The 19,081-nt window shown below is 41.5% G+C and overlaps 1 protein-coding gene and 1 pseudogene across 1 annotated transcript; both read right to left on the minus strand.

Annotated features, from left to right (window-relative positions):
- Window positions 1-8,929: 8,929 nt before the first annotated feature.
- LOC135933359 (5S ribosomal RNA) lies at window positions 8,930-9,045 on the minus strand (annotated as a pseudogene).
- Window positions 9,046-10,745: 1,700 nt separating this feature from the next.
- Window positions 10,746-13,075, minus strand: cart4 (cocaine- and amphetamine-regulated transcript 4). Its single transcript, XM_065469977.1, has 4 exons — window positions 12,967-13,075; window positions 12,731-12,893; window positions 11,840-11,923; window positions 10,746-11,040 (listed from the first exon to the last, which is right to left on the minus strand). Exons 2-4 carry the CDS (start codon window positions 12,869-12,871, stop codon window positions 10,933-10,935), a joined length of 333 nt encoding a protein of 110 aa, XP_065326049.1. The 5' UTR covers window positions 12,872-12,893; window positions 12,967-13,075; the 3' UTR covers window positions 10,746-10,932.
- Between the last annotated feature and the right edge of the window lie 6,006 nt (window positions 13,076-19,081).

Below are 19,081 nucleotides of genomic sequence, written 5' to 3' on the forward strand. Positions count from 1 at the left end.
TGAACAGGTGACACAAAGAACCAGCTGTTTACTGTCTGACTTACTGAGATTAGGAGAGGAAGTCAGTGTGTGTGTTACGCTAGAAGAAAGAGACTAAACGAGGAAAACTGAGAATGATTATTTGAAAGTGTCTCACTGTCATATTTGCAGTAGTTCATAGTATAATTCATTATTCGCTGTAATGATTCATGTTCCGCTGCATCTGAGTGTGTGTGTGTGTGTGTGTGTGTGTGTGTGTGTGTGTGTGTGTGTGTGTGTGTGTGTGTTCCTGTCTAGCTATCTTTGTGAGGACCAAAATCTGCATTCTACTATACTTGTGAGAACCAACAGTCACTTGTGAGGACACACTCACCGGTCCTCACAAGTTTGAAGGCCTTTTTGAGGCTCAAAATGTGGTTTTAGTGTCAGGGGTACAATTAGGTTATGGTTAGGTTTAGGGTAAGGGTCAGGGTTAGGCATTCATTTTTAATGGTTAGGGTATGGGGCTAGGAAAACCATTATGTCAATGAAGGTCCTCACTAAGATAGCTGAACGTGCTTGTGTGTGTGTGTGTGTGTGTGTGTGTGTGTGTGTGTGTGTTCCTGTCTAGCTATCTTTGTGAGGACCAAAATCTGCATTCTACTATACTTGTGAGAACCAACAGTCACTTGTGAGGACACACAACCCGGTCCTCACAAGTTTGAAGCCTTTTTGAGGCTCAAAATGTGGTTTTAGTGTCAGGGGTACAATTAGGTTATGGTTAGGTTTAGGGTTAGGGTTAGGCATTCATTTTTAATGGTTAGGGTATGGGGCTAGGAAAACCATTATGTCAATGAAGGTCCTCACTAAGATAGCTGAACGTGCTTGTGTGTGTGTGTGTGTGTGTGTGTGTGTGTGTGTGTGCACTCGCTGCAATAATTAACCCATCTTATCTCTGGATAAGGTGGACGCTGGGAGCTAAATGCCAGTGTGTCTGTGATGTGGGTAGATAAGCTCCGTCTGTCTGATCCATGCTCGCAGGAAAGGTTCTCTGAAGCAGACGCTGCTCGTCTCTGATTGGACGATCAAACTGAAAACACAGCTGGAGGTAGGGCATGATCAGAGGAGGGTGAATGAAGTTTAATCAAACACACATTCTCTACAAACAAGTCAAAAATCTGAGTTATAATAAAGTACTTTATGATAACAATGCTAAATGACGTGAAATGCTAGGTTCAATTCAATTCAGTTTTGTTTATACAGCACCAAGAGAGGTCTATTAACACATAGTGAGTGAAGAAGAAACACCCAGTGCATCATGGGAATCCCCCAGCAGCCTACGTCTATTGCAGCATAACTAAGGGAGGATTCAGGGTCACCTGGTCCAGCCCTAACTATATGCTTTATCAAAAAGGAAAGTTTGAAGCCTAATCTTAAAAGTAGAGATAGTGTCTGTCTCCTGAATCCAAACTGGAAGCTGGTTCCACAGAAGAGGGGCCTGAAAACTGAAGGCTCTGCCTCCCATTCTACTTTTAAATACTCTAGGAACAACAAGTAAGCCTGCAGTGTGAGAGCGAAGTGCTCTAATAGGATGATATGGTACTACAAGGTCATTAAGATAAGATGGGGCCTGATTATTTAACCCTCTACTGCATGACTTTTTAATTTTTGGGGAAAAAATTATTTCTCCCTATTTTGGGGGAGCTTTAGGGTTCCTAATAATATATCAATCATAAAATTTGACACCCTGCCCCCCCCCAAACAGATATTGGTTTGTTGCTTCAAGGCAACACTGTGCAACAAGGGTAGTAAAATGCCAAGTTATTCTATAATAAGTTGTATTAGTACAACAAGGATGAACAAATAAATAAACAACAAATAAACAATGTAAACATTTCACAAAATAATAAAACACCAAAATGCATCCAACATTTGACCCTAACCCTATGCACGCGCGTGCACACACACACACACACACACACACACGTTGTGTTTCCATCACTGGACATTACATTAACTTACATTAATTTCCTGGAGACTTATCCTGACTCTACCCATCACAAGTCCCTGCCTGAACCTTATCCTAACCCTGACTCAAGCCTTCACCCTAAAATTGAATGATTTACCTTGCAATTTGTCCCCATAAAGTAGGCGAGACCTCACAATGTGAGTGTGTAAACAAATTTGTGTCCCCACAACAATAAGTAATACACGACCACACACACTGACACCCGCACAGCAATATTGGTATGGCAGGGATCAGGCCCACACAATGTGCTTACACATGGCCCACATACCGCAAAGAATGACGGCCCTTTGGTGGCCCAGACCTGGTTTGCCAGAGGTGGTCCACACATGGGCCAGCACAAGGCCAGTTTCAGACACCCTAGTCTTCCTGTGCTGGCCCATGTGTGGATTACCTCTGGCAAACCTGATCTGGGCCACCAAAGGGCCGTTATTCATTGCGGTATGTGGGCCATCTGTAGGTGGTATGCAGCCACGGGCCAGTTGTAGACACACTGCTGGCCCTGTGCTGGCCCAGAACAGTTTCAGCTCTGGCCTCAGATGTCAGCATAATGTGTACCTTAATCAAGCCATGCAATAACAACATGTGCCGGAACATGCAAAACAGTGCAAAAGTAACATGCCGAAAATGTTCAGACAGTGAATGGACTGATTTTTATATAGCGCTTTTCTACTCTCCCAGAAGTGCCGACTTGATACCAGATCCTGGCCAGACCTGCTTGCTATGTGGGCACTAACACACACACAGACACAGTTACTTTACCAACTGACCCCTGACCCCTGAGCTCCTAAGTGTCCTTCAAACCTCATTCAGGCATCCACTCCTCTACTTCATTGTCACTCCCTGAAAGCTCACTGTCCTTACTTTCTGAGGACAGAAAGTGCACATTCCCTTGGTTTCCTTGCATAAAAGGTATTTACATCCATGTCCTGTAATTATGAGTAGATTGTAAAGTAAAAAGCATTGACTATGATCATATAAATGCACACAAACACATCTCTACACACATATGCAAATGCACTATAGTGCCTGAAAAAAATTGGGCGACCTGCGCAGTGTTGCCTTGAGGCAACGAATGAAAATTAACAGTTTTACTATATAAATAAATTTTAAAAATTAGAAAAAACAATCAAATATGCTTCTTAACATATTCATGCACATACAAGTATTTTTTAATATACATTTATTTCACTATAAACATGTAAAATAGTGATCTTTATCTTGCCTCTGAATGGAGACATCTCTCATGTACTGCAGCTTGCAGAAAGGGGTCCTGCCCCCCCCCAAATATAAGTCACACCACCTTCAACTCATCATTTTATTGTAAAGAGATGTGCCTGGTAGCATTATTTGAAAAAAAAAGTTGTTTTTTTTTGAAGGGCCAGTGTAAGGCATGAAAATGTGGTTTGTTGCCTCAGGGCAACGCTATGCAGTAGAGGGTTAAGACCTTGTATGTGAGGAGCAGGATTTTGAATTCTGGATTTAACAGGAAGCCAATGAAGGGAAGCCAATACAGGAGAAATCTGCTCTCTCTTTCTAGTCCCTGTCAGGACTCTTGCTGCAGCATTTTGGATTAACTGAAGGCTTTTCAGCGAGTTTTTAGGACATCCTGATAATAATGAATTACAGTAGTCCAGCCTGGAAGTAATAAATGCATGAACTAGTTTTTCAACGTCACTCTGAGACAGGATATTTCTAATTTTAGAGATGTTGCACAAATGGAAGAAAGCAGTCTTACATATTTGTTTAATATTTGCGTTGAAGGACATGTCCTGGTCAAAAATGACTCCAAGGTTCCTCACAGTGTTACTGGAGGCCAAGGTAATGCCATCCAGAGGAAGAATCTGCTTAGATACCATATTTCTAAGATTTTCAGGGCCAAGTACAATAACCTCAGTTTTATCTGAATTAAGAAGCAGAAAGTTAGCGGCCATCCAGGTCTTTATGTCTTTAAGACATTCCTGCAGTTTAACTAATTGGTCTGTGATACCTGGCTTCATGGACAGATAGAGCTGGGTGTCATCAGCATAGCAGTGTAAATGTATGCTATGTCTTCTAATGATACTGCCTAAGGGAAGCATGTATAATGTAAATAGAATTGGTCCTAGCACTGAACCCTGTGGAACACCATAATTGACCTCAGTGTGTGAAGAGGACTCTCCATTTACATGAACAAATTGGAGTCTATTAGATAGATACGATACAAACCACTGCAGTGCAGTACCTGTAATACCTACAGCATGTTCTAATCGCTCTAATAGGATATTATGGTCGACAGTATCAAACGCTGCACTGAGGTCTAGCAGGACAAGCACAGAGATGAGTCCACTGTCAGAGGCCATAAGAAGATCATTTGTAACCTTCACTAAAGCTGTTTCTGTGCTGTGATGAGCTCTGAAACCTGACTGAAACTCTTCAAATAAGCCATTCCTCTGCAGATGATCTGTTAGCTGTTTGACAACTACTCTTTCAAGGATGTTTGATATGAAAGGAAGGTTGGAGATTGGCCTATAATTAGCTAAGACAGCTGGGTCTAGAGATGCTTTTTAAGTAAAGGTTTAACTACAGCCAGCTTGAAGGCCTGTGGTACATAGCTGATTATTAGAGATAGGTTGATCATATTTAAGATTGAAGCATTAATTAATGGCAGGACTTCTTTGAGCAGTTTTGTAGGAATGGGGTCTAAAAGACACGTTGATGGTTTGGAGGAAGTAATTATTGAAGTTAACTCAGAAAGATCAATTGGAGAAAAAGAGTCTAACTTAACATCAATGGTACTGAAAGTAGCTGTAGATAATATTACATCTGATGATTATTGGTAATTTTTTCTCTAATGATTAAAATGTTATTTGTGAAGAAGTTCATGAAGTCATTACTAGTTAACGTTAAAGGGATTGTTGGCTCAACAGAGCTCTGACTGTTTGTCAGCCTGGCTACAGTGCTGAAGAGAAACCTGGGGTTGTTCTTATTTTCTTCAATCAGTGACGAATAGTAAGATGTTCTGGCTTTGCGGAGGGCTTTCTTATAAAGCAGCAAACTGTTTCTCCAGGCTAAATGATGATCCTCTAAATTTGTGACACGCCATTTCCTCTCCAGCTTACGAGTTATCTGCTTTAAGCTACGTGTTTGAGAATTATTTTATCAGAGCTGAGCACTAAATCAGATAAAAAGTCTGAGAAATCAGACAGAAACTCTGTGTAAGGCCCAGGTGGGCGATAGATGATCACGAATAGAGTCTCTCAGTCTTGTCCTCTAAAACCTAAAGAATTATGGATTTGATCAACTGGTCCCTCAACAAAATTGACAGCCTATTCTCGACGAGAAGCCTGGGCTTGGGAGAGTCCGATTGTCCTGCAGAGATGTTTGCTGCCTGATACGCGGTGGTCAGTTGTATTGTGTGCCTGGCGACACTCTCAATGGAGGACATTGAACGACATCTACCATTCAGAACCATGATAACAGAGTTCTGGCTGATGGTATCTGGCTTGGACCTGGCTTATCAAAGCACAAAGAAAGCAGTTACAGCTGTTGAAAACCCCGGAAGGCTGGGGTTGACGATGGGCAAGCCGTGAGTACTGAGACTGTGTTTATCAAATGCAATATGGATAAGATCTTGGAGAAGCTCACGGCTCTGCAACGGGAAGCTGGATCCCCGAAGGCCAAGGCTGATGGGAACAACAAAATTCTCCTTGATAACAGGACTGTGTTTTGACTCTTTACTGAGGATAATGTGAAAGTTTGTGCTATGTACGTGTGGTCGGTAGGGGTCCAATTTCACTGCAAGCAACTGTACGTGTATTGCGTAACTTTGCATGTGACAAATAAAGACTGACTTTACTTGAATGAGTTTTCCAGCTACGGTGGACAAGGCTAAGCATCAGGCTTTCAAATAAATTAAAAGTCTGTCTGGGTTGATTAATAGGCTGGTGTGAAAAATTGCTGCCACACCGCCCCCTCGGCCTGTGCTTCGAGGTTTCTGGTAGTTAGAATGACTCGGGGGTGTTGATTCATTTAAACTAACATAATCATCCTGCTGCAACCAGGTTTCTGTAAGGCAGAGGAAATCGATTTGGTAAATGTACTGATTCTTATACCCTGCTTTTCTACTCTCCTGGAGTACTCAAAGCACTCTATACAACACGCCGCATTCAGACAAGCACTGTCTATACTTTTCAGTGCTTTTCTTCTAACTAACATTCATTCAATTCAATTCAATTCAATTTTATTTATATAGCGCCAAATCACAACAAAAGTCGCCTCAAGGCGCTTTATATTGTACAGTAGATAGCACAATAATAAATACAGAGAAAAACCCAACAATCATATCATATGACCCCCTATGAGCAAGCACTTTGGCGACAGTGGGAAGGAAAAACTCCCTTTTAACAGGAAGAAACCTCCGGCAGAACCAGGCTCAGGGAGGGGCGGCCATCTGCTGCGACCGGTTGGGGTGAAAGAAGGAAAACAGGATAAAGACATGCTGTGGACGAGAGACAGAGATTAATAACAGATATGATTCGATGCAGAGAGGTCTATTAACACATAGTGAGTGAGAAGGTGACTGGAAAGGAAAAACTCAATGCATCATGGGAATCCCCGGCAGCCTACGTCTATTGCAGCATAACTAAGGGAGGATTCAGGGTCACCTGGTCCAGCCCTAACTATATGCTTTAGCAAAAAGGAAAGTTTTAAGCCTAACCTTGAAAGTAGAGATAGTGTCTGTCTCCTGAATCCAAACTGGAAGCTGGTTCCACAGAAGAGGGGCCTGAAAACTGAAGGCTCTCCCTCCCATTCTACTTTTAAATACTCTAGGAACAACAAGTAAGCCTGCAGAGCGAGAGCGAAGTGCTCTAATAGGGTGATATGGTACTACAAGGTCATTAAGATAAGATGGGGCCTGATTATTTAAGACCTTGTAAGTGAGGAGCAGGATTTTGAATTCAATTCTGGATTTAACAGGAAGCCAATGAAGGGAAGCCAAAACAGGAGAAATATGCTCTCTCTTTCTAGTCCCTGTCAGGACTCTTGCTGCAGCTTTTTGGATTAACTGAAGACTTTTCAGGGAGTTTTTAGGACATCCTGATAATAATGAGTTACAGTAGTCCAGCCTGGAAGTAATGAAGGCATGAACTAGTTTTTCAGCATCACTCTGAGACAGGATATTTCTAATTTTAGAGATGTTGCGCAAATGGAAGAAAGCAGTCTTACATATTTGTTTAATATGTGCCTTGAAGGACATGTCCTGGTCAAAAATGACTCCAAGGTTCCTCACAGCATTACTGGAGGCCAAGGTAATGCCATCCAGAGTAAGGATCTGCTTAGATACCATATTTCTAAGATTTTCAGGGCCGAGTACAATAACCTCAGTTTTATCTGAATTAAGAAGCAGGAAGTTAGCGGCCATCCAGGTCTTTATGTCTTTAAGACATTCCTGCAGTTTAACTAATTGGTGTGTGTTACCTGGCTTCATGGATAGATAGAGCTGCGTATCATCTGCATAGCAGTGAAAATTTATGCTATGTCTTCTAATGATGCTGCCTAGGGGAAGCATGTATAATGTAAATAGAATTGGTCCTAGCACTGAACCCTGTGGAACTCCATAATTAACCTCAGCATGTGAAGAGGACTCTCCATTTACTTGAACAAATTGGAGTCTATTAGATAGATATGATACAAACCACTGCAGTGCAGTACCTGTAATACCTACAGCATGTTCTAATCGCTCTAATAGGATATTATGGTCGACAGTATCAAACGCTGCACTGAGGTCTAGCAGGACAAGCACAGAGATGAGTCCACTGTCAGAGGCCATAAGAAGATCATTTGTAACCTTCACTAAAGCTGTTTCTGTGCTGTGATGAGCTCTGAAACCTGACTGAAACTCTTCAAATAAGCCATTCCTCTGCAGATGATCTGTTAGCTGCTTGACAACTACTCTTTCAAGGATTTTTGATATGAAAGGAAGGTTGGAGATTGGCCTATAATTAGCTAAGACAGCTGGGTCTAGAGATTGCTTTTTAAGTAAGGGTTTAACTACAGCCACCTTGAAGGCCTGTGGTACATAGCCAATTATTAGAGATAGATTGATCATATTTAAGATTGAAGAATTAATTAATGGCAGGACTTCTTTGAGCAGTTTTGTAGGAATGGGGTCTAAAAGACACGTTGATGGTTTGGAGGAAGTAATTATTGAAGTTAATTCAGAAAGATCGATTGGAGAAAAAGAGTCTAACTTAACATCAATGGTACTAAAAGTAGCTGTAGACGATATTACATCTGTGGGATGATTATTGGTAATTTTTTCTCTAATGATAAAAATTTTATTTCTGAAGAAGTTCATGAAGTCATTACTAGTTAACGTTAAAGGGATTGTTGGCTCAGTAGAGCTCTGACTTTTTGTCAGCCTGGCTACAGTGCTGAAGAGAAACCTGGGGTTGTTCTTATTTTCTTCAATCAGTGACGAATAGTAAGATGTTCTGGCTTTGCGGAGGGCTTTCTTATAAAGCAGCAAACTATTTCTCCAGGCTAAATGATGATCCTCTAAATTTGTGACACGCCATTTCCTCTCCAGTTTACGAGTTATCTGCTTTAGGCTACGTGTTTGAGAATTATACCACGGAGTCAGGTACTTCTGATTTGAGACCTTAGTTTTCACTGGAGCTACAGTATCCAGAGTCGTACGTAGTGAGGAGGTAAAATTATTAACAAGATAATCGACCTCTGTTGGAGTAGCGTTCAGATAGCTGCCCTGCTCTATGTTGGTACAGGGCATTGAAGATAATAACAGTGGGTGGATTATATTCTTAAACTTAGTTACAGCACTATCAGAAAGACATCTAGTTTGATAAAGTCTACTCTCCACTGCTGTGTAATCAATTATTGTAAATGTAAATGTTATCAGGAAATGATCAGACAGCAGAGGGTTTTCAGGAAACACTGTTAAAAAGCTTACAGCACCCGGTATTCCCAGGCGGTCACCCATCCAAGTACTGACCAGGCCCGGCCCTGCTTGGCTGCCGAGATCAGACGAGATCGGGGGTGTTCAGGGCGCATTCATACTCGATGGATGTATCGAGAGCAAGTGGAGGTTAGTAACTTGCCCAAGGATATTTGGCATGCAGACTTGGGGAGCCAGGGATTGAACCACCAGCCTTCCGATCAGCAGCTAACCTGCTCTACCACCTAATTGCTAATCAATTATTAATTCATGTACTAACAGGGACTTGGAAGAGAGAGACCTAATGTTTAATAATCCACATTTCACTGTTTTACTCTTTGGTGCTGTTGAGGATACTGTATTGTTCTTTCTTTGTGATTTTTTATGTTGAAGTCTGATATCAATGAAAGAATCTGACTTTAAGTTTAATATTTTCATGTGTCTTTATTTTGACTAATAGGTGGTTGATTAATTCTCACAGCAGTAGTTGGTTTAAGTCTCTCGCCAGTATGACTGTTAATAAAGGTTTGATGAGGCAATGGTGTGCTGCTGCTGTCGGTCTTTTTTAGCAGGGTTTATGATGAGCCCTCGGGCCCAATCAGCCTCTCCAGAGGTCTAATCAGAGAAGACTGATTGGGGAAGTCTGATGTCAGATAAAAACAGCAGAGAAAGCAGACAGTCCCGGTTTAAAGTGAACACATGTTCAGGAGGTTCATACATTTATAAGCTTATAATTTAAACTTGAAACAGCAGCTGAAAATGAAAACAGCAGAAAAAAATGTAACCATGAACTTTACTTTGGACAAAAACAAGCAAACCTTAATTGTTGGGTTCCATGTTATCGTCTGATTTAAGGCTCAGAGTGGGTGTGAATGATCGAAGCAAGGATCCTAAACTGTGTCGGGGGGGTCAGAGACTTCTCAGTGAGCAGCAGATGAATGTGGGAGGAAAGTGTTTGGTCTCACTGGGCAGATCCCCTTTGGGCTCCTGATTTTTTATTTCAAACTGAAGCTCATTGAATGCCAGATTCCTGCTACACCTTCACACACCTGCAGCTCTGACAGCTGAGCTCAACCAGCCTGACCAACCCAATAACTTCAAGGTTTCCTGTAAATCTAATCATTGCGCTCTTTACGTCTGATGCATCAGACGATTGCGTTTTATTGCTTCGATATAAAACTGCATCACTTTCATCGTGTTTAGTCCTCCATCAGTACATATAAGGGTCTACTGTTATATTAAATATTACATGTCATATTCAGTAATTTTGCAAAACTTTCAATCTTTGGACTTTCAAATAAAATCCATGAATTTCCTTCACCAAACTGGAGCACTGAGCTCTTGGATGGTCTGATGATGGTCTGACAAACAATAATTACTTGTCAGATCATTATTTACTAAAATGATATTACAATGAAAATGGCATTAAAATGCTCCAAAAGGCTTCAACAGCTCAAACATGGTCCAGAGGTCCAGTTCAATCACTCCTGTTAGCTGAGGTCAAGACAGCTAGCAGCTACAGACACCTGTGTCACCATCCACCTGTAAGTCAAAGAGGCCACGCCCCTAACAAACTGCAAACCTTAATCCAAACAGGTGAGTTATAAAAACATTGTCCCCCTGTACAGGTGTTATGAAGGGAGACATTATCTATAAAGACCAAACAGTTTGTGTATCAGACTGTAAACATTTCTTTCTTCTGTTTTAACATGAAAGTCTATGGGGACAGACTCACTGCTGCCTCTGCTGGACGTCAGAGGAACTGCAGGTGTTGGCTGAAGACGTGAACAGATTGTAAATCATGAAGTCTTTGGAGCCGTGCAGCTTTATGAAGAATCTTTATTAACAAAAATAAATTAATCTGAAGGACAAACACCAAAAACTTTAAAACAAAGACTAAAATATGCAGCGAGACGATTGGTGAGAGAGTGCACTTCTGTCTTTCTGAGCACTGTATGTGTGAGCGCCCAGACCGAGTTTAGGTCCTCATGAGGAAAATGTGTGCGAGTGGTCAGTAGCAGCGCAGGAAGAAGGTGTTGCAGGCTGTTCCTCTCAGACAGTCGCAGAGCCGACCAATCCGAGGTCCGTGTTTCATCGCACACCGCTCACCCACATCACACTGATGAAGACAGAGAGAGAGAGGATTCAGGGTGCATCACAATGGACCGATTCAGAATCAGACGTTTCCTCAGAAAAATAAAAAAAACACTGAGAAACATCTGAGGGTCACAAAGCTTAAGTACTGACTGCCCACAGGTCCTGGACTCACCGTCACAACATGAGTTTAAAGGAGGGTTGGTGAAGTCAGGCAGTGGAGACTCACGGCTGCATTTGTCCTCACAGCCTTTTAAACTTCCTCTGCTGTAGAGTCAAAACTATGATGTAGTTGTGTCATTTGTATTCTGAGTTGTAATCTTTGTCAATCTATATTTTTTAAAAAAGAGTTGTATAACTAACTAAAGTAAATGTAAAAAGCCTCTCTGTCCTGAGCACAGCTGAGCAGCTCTAAACTTTGAGCAGAAACGTTTCTCATTCCTGACTGGAAAACCAGTGCTCGCTGTATTTTCTCTGGACTGGGTCCAGTTCGTCTATTATTTGTCCATCCAGGCTCTCAGCCTCTGATGGGTTTAATCATCACATCAGCCCCATCCTGCCAGATTCTACTGATCACTTTTGAAGCTCTTCATCAGCTCAGAACTGCGAGTCAGTTCTCAGCCTCAGGTCCTTTACATGGTCTTTTTTCATCACGACTCCCCTGATCTTTATGATCGTCTCTCATCATTCATGATCCTGAATCATGTAAGAACTTTTTTTATTTGGATCTGCGCTCGCTGCTTTCAGTCGAAGCACTTTGGAAACGGTTTTTCAGAAGATGCTTAAAAAAATAAATAAATAACACCCTGTCAAAGTGTTCTCACCCGCGGGATCACGCTGGCTTTTTTCTCCACAGAGAGACCGGCTGAGCTGTCAGCTTCATCCAGAAGACCCTGCAGAGCTTCAGCCTGCGCGCACACACACACACACACACACTTGTAAAATGAAATATTACTGGTGTCACAGATTCATCTCTGAGACTTCATGGGGAAACTATATAAATTTTAAAAAGTAATTTACAGAAAATAAAAATAAAAACAGCAAATATTTAATAAAAAAACATGAATGTTTTCTCTCCTTAAATCCTCAGAAATATAATTCTCATTCAGTTTGTGTCTGCGGACTCAGTAATGGCTGTGACTTCATATATGTATATATATATATTTGTAATATATCTATATCATGGCTAACACACTTCTGGATGGATGCAAACTGCATTTCGTTGCCTTGTACCTGTGACATGTGCAATGACAATAAAGTTGAATTCTATTCTATTCTACATATATATACATTGTTTCATAACCTTCATCAGTGTTTCAAATTAACCCCAAAATATCAGGAATGCCTCATAAAACTGATTTAATACAATTTTGGTTTCAGTCTGTTTCAGTTTTACCGTCTTTAATTTATTTTTCATATTTCACTCTAAAAAACTGTTGTTAATTATTTTTATTTTAACTGTGCTTCGTAGCACACTTTGTCTCTTTGACTTTAATTTTTTTCTCTTTTACTAGTTTAAAAAGTCAGAATCAGGTTTACATGATATTCTGCCTACAGTCAAAAACTGTATTTTTATTGCTTCCTTTAGTCAATCTTTAAAATGAAGCACAAACGTCATCAGATTAAACATTTGAATCTTATTTGATTAAAAAACACAAGCAGACCTTTTCAAAATAAAAGACATACAAAGATCACTTATGAGACAGATGACTCACCAGCTCACTGGTTGTGAGTCCGAGGGTTGGGTCATCGGGCGCAGACAGCAGGTGGCTGTTGCCTGACCTTTGGCCTTGACAGAGTGATGTCAGCACAGACAGACAGACGGACAGATAGACCACGGCTCGTTTGCTCTCCATCTCCAAAAGCACCTTTAAAAACCTATAAAACAATCAGAGAATGAGTTTTCTCATGTCAGCTGTCACTAACGTCATGAGAAGGTGAATAAACTCACTTTAAACTAATAATTAAAGATCCTCCAGGAAGGTGTCACAAACTCTTCTTCTGTGGTGTCTGATTTCAGTCAGGTAGTTGTTTCTCTTTAGGTTTTCCTCTCCCTCTCCTTCCTCCTCATGAGTGTTGGTTTGTCTGTCTCCTCTATTTATACCTCCGCCTCCGCCTCCGCCTCCTCTCCCTCGCTCAGATTATTCATGTATGCAGTTTATGAGATAAACTGTGTGGATGTGCTCTGCTGTGATTGATGGCGTGTCCATGAGTTCATATTAAACAGGTCAATACTGAGTGTTTACATGAATGTTTACCTGCTGCACAGAGGTCAAAAGGTCACCGTGTGACGCACAGCTGAAGAAGAGGAGGACTCGTGTGACTGCTCATCAGGTGGAAGTGTTTTGTCCTTAATGATCACACTCAGGTCGGGCGATCGTGCCGACTTAAAGCCGCTTTAATCGCAGACTTAAACAAATAAACGCTGTTTTCTTCACTGTCAGTGTGAGCACATTTCATGTGTCTATGAACAAAACACTGCATATAACAGCTGGATGAGGTCATGTGACATCACCGCTGCATCTGCATGAGAGGGTGAAGTTATCAGCTAAAGTTTTCCAGCCTGGCTATTAAAGGACTTTACACAGATAGCTGCTAAGTCGTGCTCAGCACCATCCAAATCAAAGAGTAGAATATCACGGACCGGAGCTCCGACTTCTTGGATGCTCTTTAAATCAGTTAGTGTGTAAATGTGTGTTCCTTATGTTGTAGTTTGTTCTGACTTACTGACCACGCTGTGCTGTTTCAATGTTATGGCATCGCTAAAACACATTATGTGTAAGAGTTTAATCTTGAAATATGTGGCTGTATATGGCTAACAAACGTGTTTGTGTTGTTGGGATCAGCTAGTTGAAACCATGAAAACATGTGGTTGCTACTAAAAGCCGCTGCTCTCCAGGGGCCATGTCTAATACCTGGACTCTTTAGCAGCTTCTGTTTCCATCTGCTCATTAAATGGCTGCACCTTCTCGTCACAGGTCAGAGGTCAGAGGTGTTGCTCACTGTTTTGTTCACTCAGTGTTGTTTAGTGATGTGCCGTACGTGATGCACCTTAGCTGCCCTTGGCTCAGAGTTTGGTAATGACGCAGAAGAAACCGTTTGTGCCCTTTTCTTTGTCTGATCTACATCACGCTGCGACCTGCAGCTCCGCTCGTTCACGCTCCGCTTTCATCTGCACTCTCATTAACCACTAAATGTCACACCACAGCCGCGCTGACGGACGAAAACCTCACATCTCCACGCCAGCTCTGCTGCACCGCTTCATCAGGAGTGCCACATCAACTCACACTCCCTGTGTTTATTCCAAATGTACAGAAACCGAATTACTGAACATCAAGCCAGTGTCATATAAATGATGTTTAATATCATTACATCACTCAGTAGATCATAAATATGTCTCTATGAAGAACTGTTTTTGTTCATGAATGTTTTTGTGTTTAATGGTTTCAGGGATTTTTCTTGATACACAGTGATGATTTTGTCTGATGTTATTGAGTTTGTGTTGTTTGAATTGTTGACATGTGTTATCATGGATGATGTCAGTGGGTGTGATGAGCGTTGAAAATGCTGAAAACGCTACGTCCAGATGAAGAGGATCAACTTTTGGGGGTCCTTAGGCTTTTGCATATTTGTCACACAAATGTTTCATTTAGTGTCCGACAAAAAATAATTTAAAAATACAACATCACAAAGAAAAAACAATACAGTATCCACAACAGCACCAAAGAGAAAAACTGTGAGATGTCTCTGTTGCTACATGAGTTAATAATTGATCAACAAATCGATTTACTCTGCCTCACAGAAACCTGGTTACAGCAGGATGATTATGAAGTCCAGACACTTTTCTTTCCAAGCTCTTCAGACCACCGTGACCTGGATGACTGAGAATCTTCACAGACATGTTAGTTTAAATGAATCAACACCCCCGAGTCATTCTAACTATCAGAGTCCTCGAAGCACAGGCCGAGGGGGAGGTGTGGCAGCACCCAAACACAGGACTCAAACAGAAGAGGATGAACTGAAAGAGAAAGCTTTATTTCTCTGACAAAAACACTCAAAAATAAAAGATACAAAAAACTCAGGTCAGGAGGGAAGCACAGGGAAACAACAAGCGGAGGGAGACTGAGGACTAAAATACACACAGGATAATGAGAGGATGGACAACAGGTGGGAACACAGCTGGAACAAATACAGACTAACAGGGAAAGCAAAACTGAACACACTGGACACAGGACAAGAGACTGTGTATATACTGGACGTATCAGTGGTGGACAAGCAGAGGAAGACGGCCGTAGTGACAAACGTAATGATGCTGAATGACAACACGAGAAACTGGAGGAGTATCAAGGGCTCAGAGAAGAGCTGGAGCCGATGTGGAGGCTGAAGGTAACGGTGGTCCCAGTGGTAGTCGGAGCGCTCGGTACGGTGACTCCCAAGCTAGGCGAGTGGCTCCAGCAGATCCCAGGAACATTTTTTTATTTCATTTATTATTTATATATAAAGACAAAGATAAATTTCTGAGGCTGAAGCTGACGTCACGCAGATGCTGTTTACTCAGAAAGCAGAGCAGAAGAAGAAGACAGCTCGACCTGTTTGGCTGCAGCTTCAGCGACCTTGGGAGAGAAATGAGAAACAGCAGCAGCAGCAGATTAAATCAAACAAATAGCAGCAGCAGTCCTTGTCCTCCTCAAACACACATACAGAACTTCAGCCACATTTCAGAGCGTTATCTTTCCTCATAAATAATCAGGACAGATAAGGTCAGGTGACCGTGGAGGAAGGTCTGACAGTCAGCTCCTCTGTGGTCTTTGAGCTGTGCGTGAGCTCATTATCGTCCATAATGACTGAACTTTCAGGTTGCACGAGATAAAACAGACTTTCACTGAGCTCCACACAGATATGCAAACGGCCAAGGACAAGGAATGTTTCATTATCTTCATCAGGAGACTTCATCATCACAGCGATGATGATTTTAGAGCTGGAGCTAGGATGATGAAGATGATGAAGGTCAGCGACACAACCCAACACATCAAACACACCTTTCATCTTCAGTGTGTGTGTGTGTGTGTGTGTGTGTGTGTGTGTCTACAGGACTCTGTGTAGACACATGTCAGACCTAAACCTTCATACTGAGGACGTTTCTGCACAGAGACAGTCCTGGATTAAAAGGACATCGCTGTGAAAACCGTGGGCATGATTGTGACCCACATGGAGGAGGACACCACAACACCAGTTTCTTCTTTGTGTAGTTTAATCCTGTGTAGTGTGAATATTTAGGGTCTTTAGCTTACAGTGTTGTTGTGATTTGGCTCTGTGAAAATAAACCTGAGCTGTTGTCATCACAGTGTAAAAGCTGGAGCTGGTTTCTTCTCCTGTCTGAATGTTTCTCCTGTTTTCTGTGTTTACATGATGAAATCTTTAAATCCAGAGTCAAACTCTTCTCAGTGCGCAGGTTTGGGGTTCACGCTGTCGTGCAGCTTCCTCTTGGACTGAAATAACTTCTCCGCCTGAGGCATCCATCAGCTTCTCCTCTGCATCTTTATCAACACTCACTGTGAATTCTGACACTGACGTACTTTTCCTGGTCAGCAGACACCTCCGATCACGATCAAACCGCCGTCGCACGGCCGACACCAGAAATAAACCCAAAATGTGTGAAGCTGGAAGGCTTCATGCAGAGAATAAGAGGGTGTTGCTCTGAGTTTGTAACATCATTCCTTGTCACTATTACACGCTGCCCCCACACGAAACAAACAAAAAACTAAAACTAAAAAACAAATGAAGTCTGTCAGAGTCAGAAACAGCAGAGCTTTATCTGCAGGAGGAGAAATGACGTCTCGATCTGCAGATAAATACACAGCAGGTATAAAGAAATAAAATGTAAGTGAACAAATATTTACATGCAGAAAATGTGCAGACCAGCAGCCTTAAACACACGTTTGTCCCGTTTCCTGTTTAATATTATTATATTAGTTTAATTTAAATGTAGAAAAATTTAGTACTAATATAATTAATGAAAATAAAGGAACACGTGGAGCGTCCTTCTCCCCCCAGATGGTTGTGGCTTTTTTCCACTGTCACCAAGTTCCTGTTGTTTGATTGTTCGGTTTTCTCTGTGTTACTGAAGCGTTTGTACCTTACACTATAAAAGCACCGTGAGGTGTGATTTGGTGTTATATATAAGCCTGAATTGAAAAAACAAACACAGGTATATCACAGGTAAACATGTCGTATGTTTGGGAGAAAAAAAGAGACTTTTTTAAAAGTTGAGAATGTTTTTATGATTTTATCCAGTGATCACATTTTTAACACTGTATTCATGGATTTAACTTTGAAAAACAGGAATTCTGTATCGTGTAGTTCACAGTGCCTCTGACTGGGTTTTGTACAAAAGGTTGTTTGTATTTTATTTCCTTTTAACACAACAGGATAGCAGCAGAATGAGACAAAGACAACACAAACTGTGAAACAGTGTTTGGAATAGGAGGATGGCAGGGATGTGTGCAGTGTGTGTGATGTGCAAAGAGCTGCTGTGTGAGAAGCTTTAACTTAACTTTTCTGTCAGTCGTCAGATAAAAGAAAGAACATTAAATGATAACAGTAACAGAAGATCCTTATCCTCTAATATGCTGTAATTTAAAGATGTACACATGTACAACCCCCTAACATTTACTATTAAATAATTAAAATTACACACACATACACGGGAGGCGGTCCTGAGATCTGCTATTGATTATAAGCTGTCATACAAACACGTCTGTATGAGTAACTGCCAGTCAAAAGTTTGGACGCACCTTCTCATTTAATGGTTCTTCTTTATTTTTACTACTTTCCACGAGGAATTACAAGCCCCTGATCATCAGTGGCACGTCAGTGGAGAGAGTGGACAGCTTCCGGTACCTGCGTGTCCACATCACTCAGGACCTGTCATGGTCCTGCAACATTAACACCCTGGTTAAGAAAACCCGCCAGCGCCTCTTCTTCCTCAGAAGACTTAGAGACTTCCATCATGTGGTTGACGGTGCTCAAGAGCTTCTACTCCTGCACCATCAAGAGCGTCCTGACGGGAACATCTGCACCTGGTTTGGGAAACAGCACCAAGCAGGACAGATCTGCAAAGAGTGGTGAAGGCATCATTCGATCAGAGCTTTCTGACCTGCTGTCCAGGTGTAGGACTGGACTCTCATTCACCGCACACACTCTGTTCATCTGCACACTTCTTATAATTTCTCTCTTAAATTGTTATTTGCACATTCTTTTTACTGTAAATTTCTAAGTTAAAATCTGTCAATTTTGTCATGATCTGTAAATCTGTAAATTCTTTACTGTTGTTTAATGGTCTGCCATTGAACAGCAATAAGCATTTCACCACATGTCATACTGTGTATGGTTGTGTGTGTGACAAACAATATTTGAATTTGATTATAGATACAAACTGAAGACATCAAATATTTGGAATTATGTAGCAAAGAAAAAATTGATAAATAACTCTAAATATGTTTTATATTTTAGATTCCTGACAGTAGCTGCCTTTTGCTTTGTTGACAGCGCTGCAAACCCTCGGCCTTCTCTCATTGAGCTTCATGATGTCACCACCTGAAATGGTTTCATCTCACAGGTGTGCCTGTCAGGGTTCATTTGTGGAGTTTCTTGCCTTCTTAATGGGGTTGGGACCATCAGTTGTGTTGTGCAGCAGTCAGGTTGGTTCACAGCTCACAGCTCTGTTTGACAACTGTTAGAAATCATATCATGGCAAGAACCAATCAGCTAAGTAAAGAGAAACAACAGCCCATCATTACTTTAAGGACTGAAGGTCTGTCAGTCTGCAACATTGCTAAAACTTTGAATGTGTCCCCAAGTGCAGTCACAAAAAACATCAAGACTACGATGAAACTGTCTCACATGAGGACGCCCCAGGAAAGGAAGACCAAGACTCACCTCTGCTGCTGAGGATACATTCATCTGAGTCACCAGCCTCAGATTAGAGCCCAGATAGATGCCACACAGAGCTCCAGTAGCAGACACATCTCTACATGTTCACATCTCTATATGTATATATATATATA

This window comes from Pelmatolapia mariae, linkage group LG22, assembly GCF_036321145.2.
Source record: "Pelmatolapia mariae isolate MD_Pm_ZW linkage group LG22, Pm_UMD_F_2, whole genome shotgun sequence".
NCBI classification, from domain to species: domain Eukaryota; kingdom Metazoa; phylum Chordata; class Actinopteri; order Cichliformes; family Cichlidae; genus Pelmatolapia; species Pelmatolapia mariae.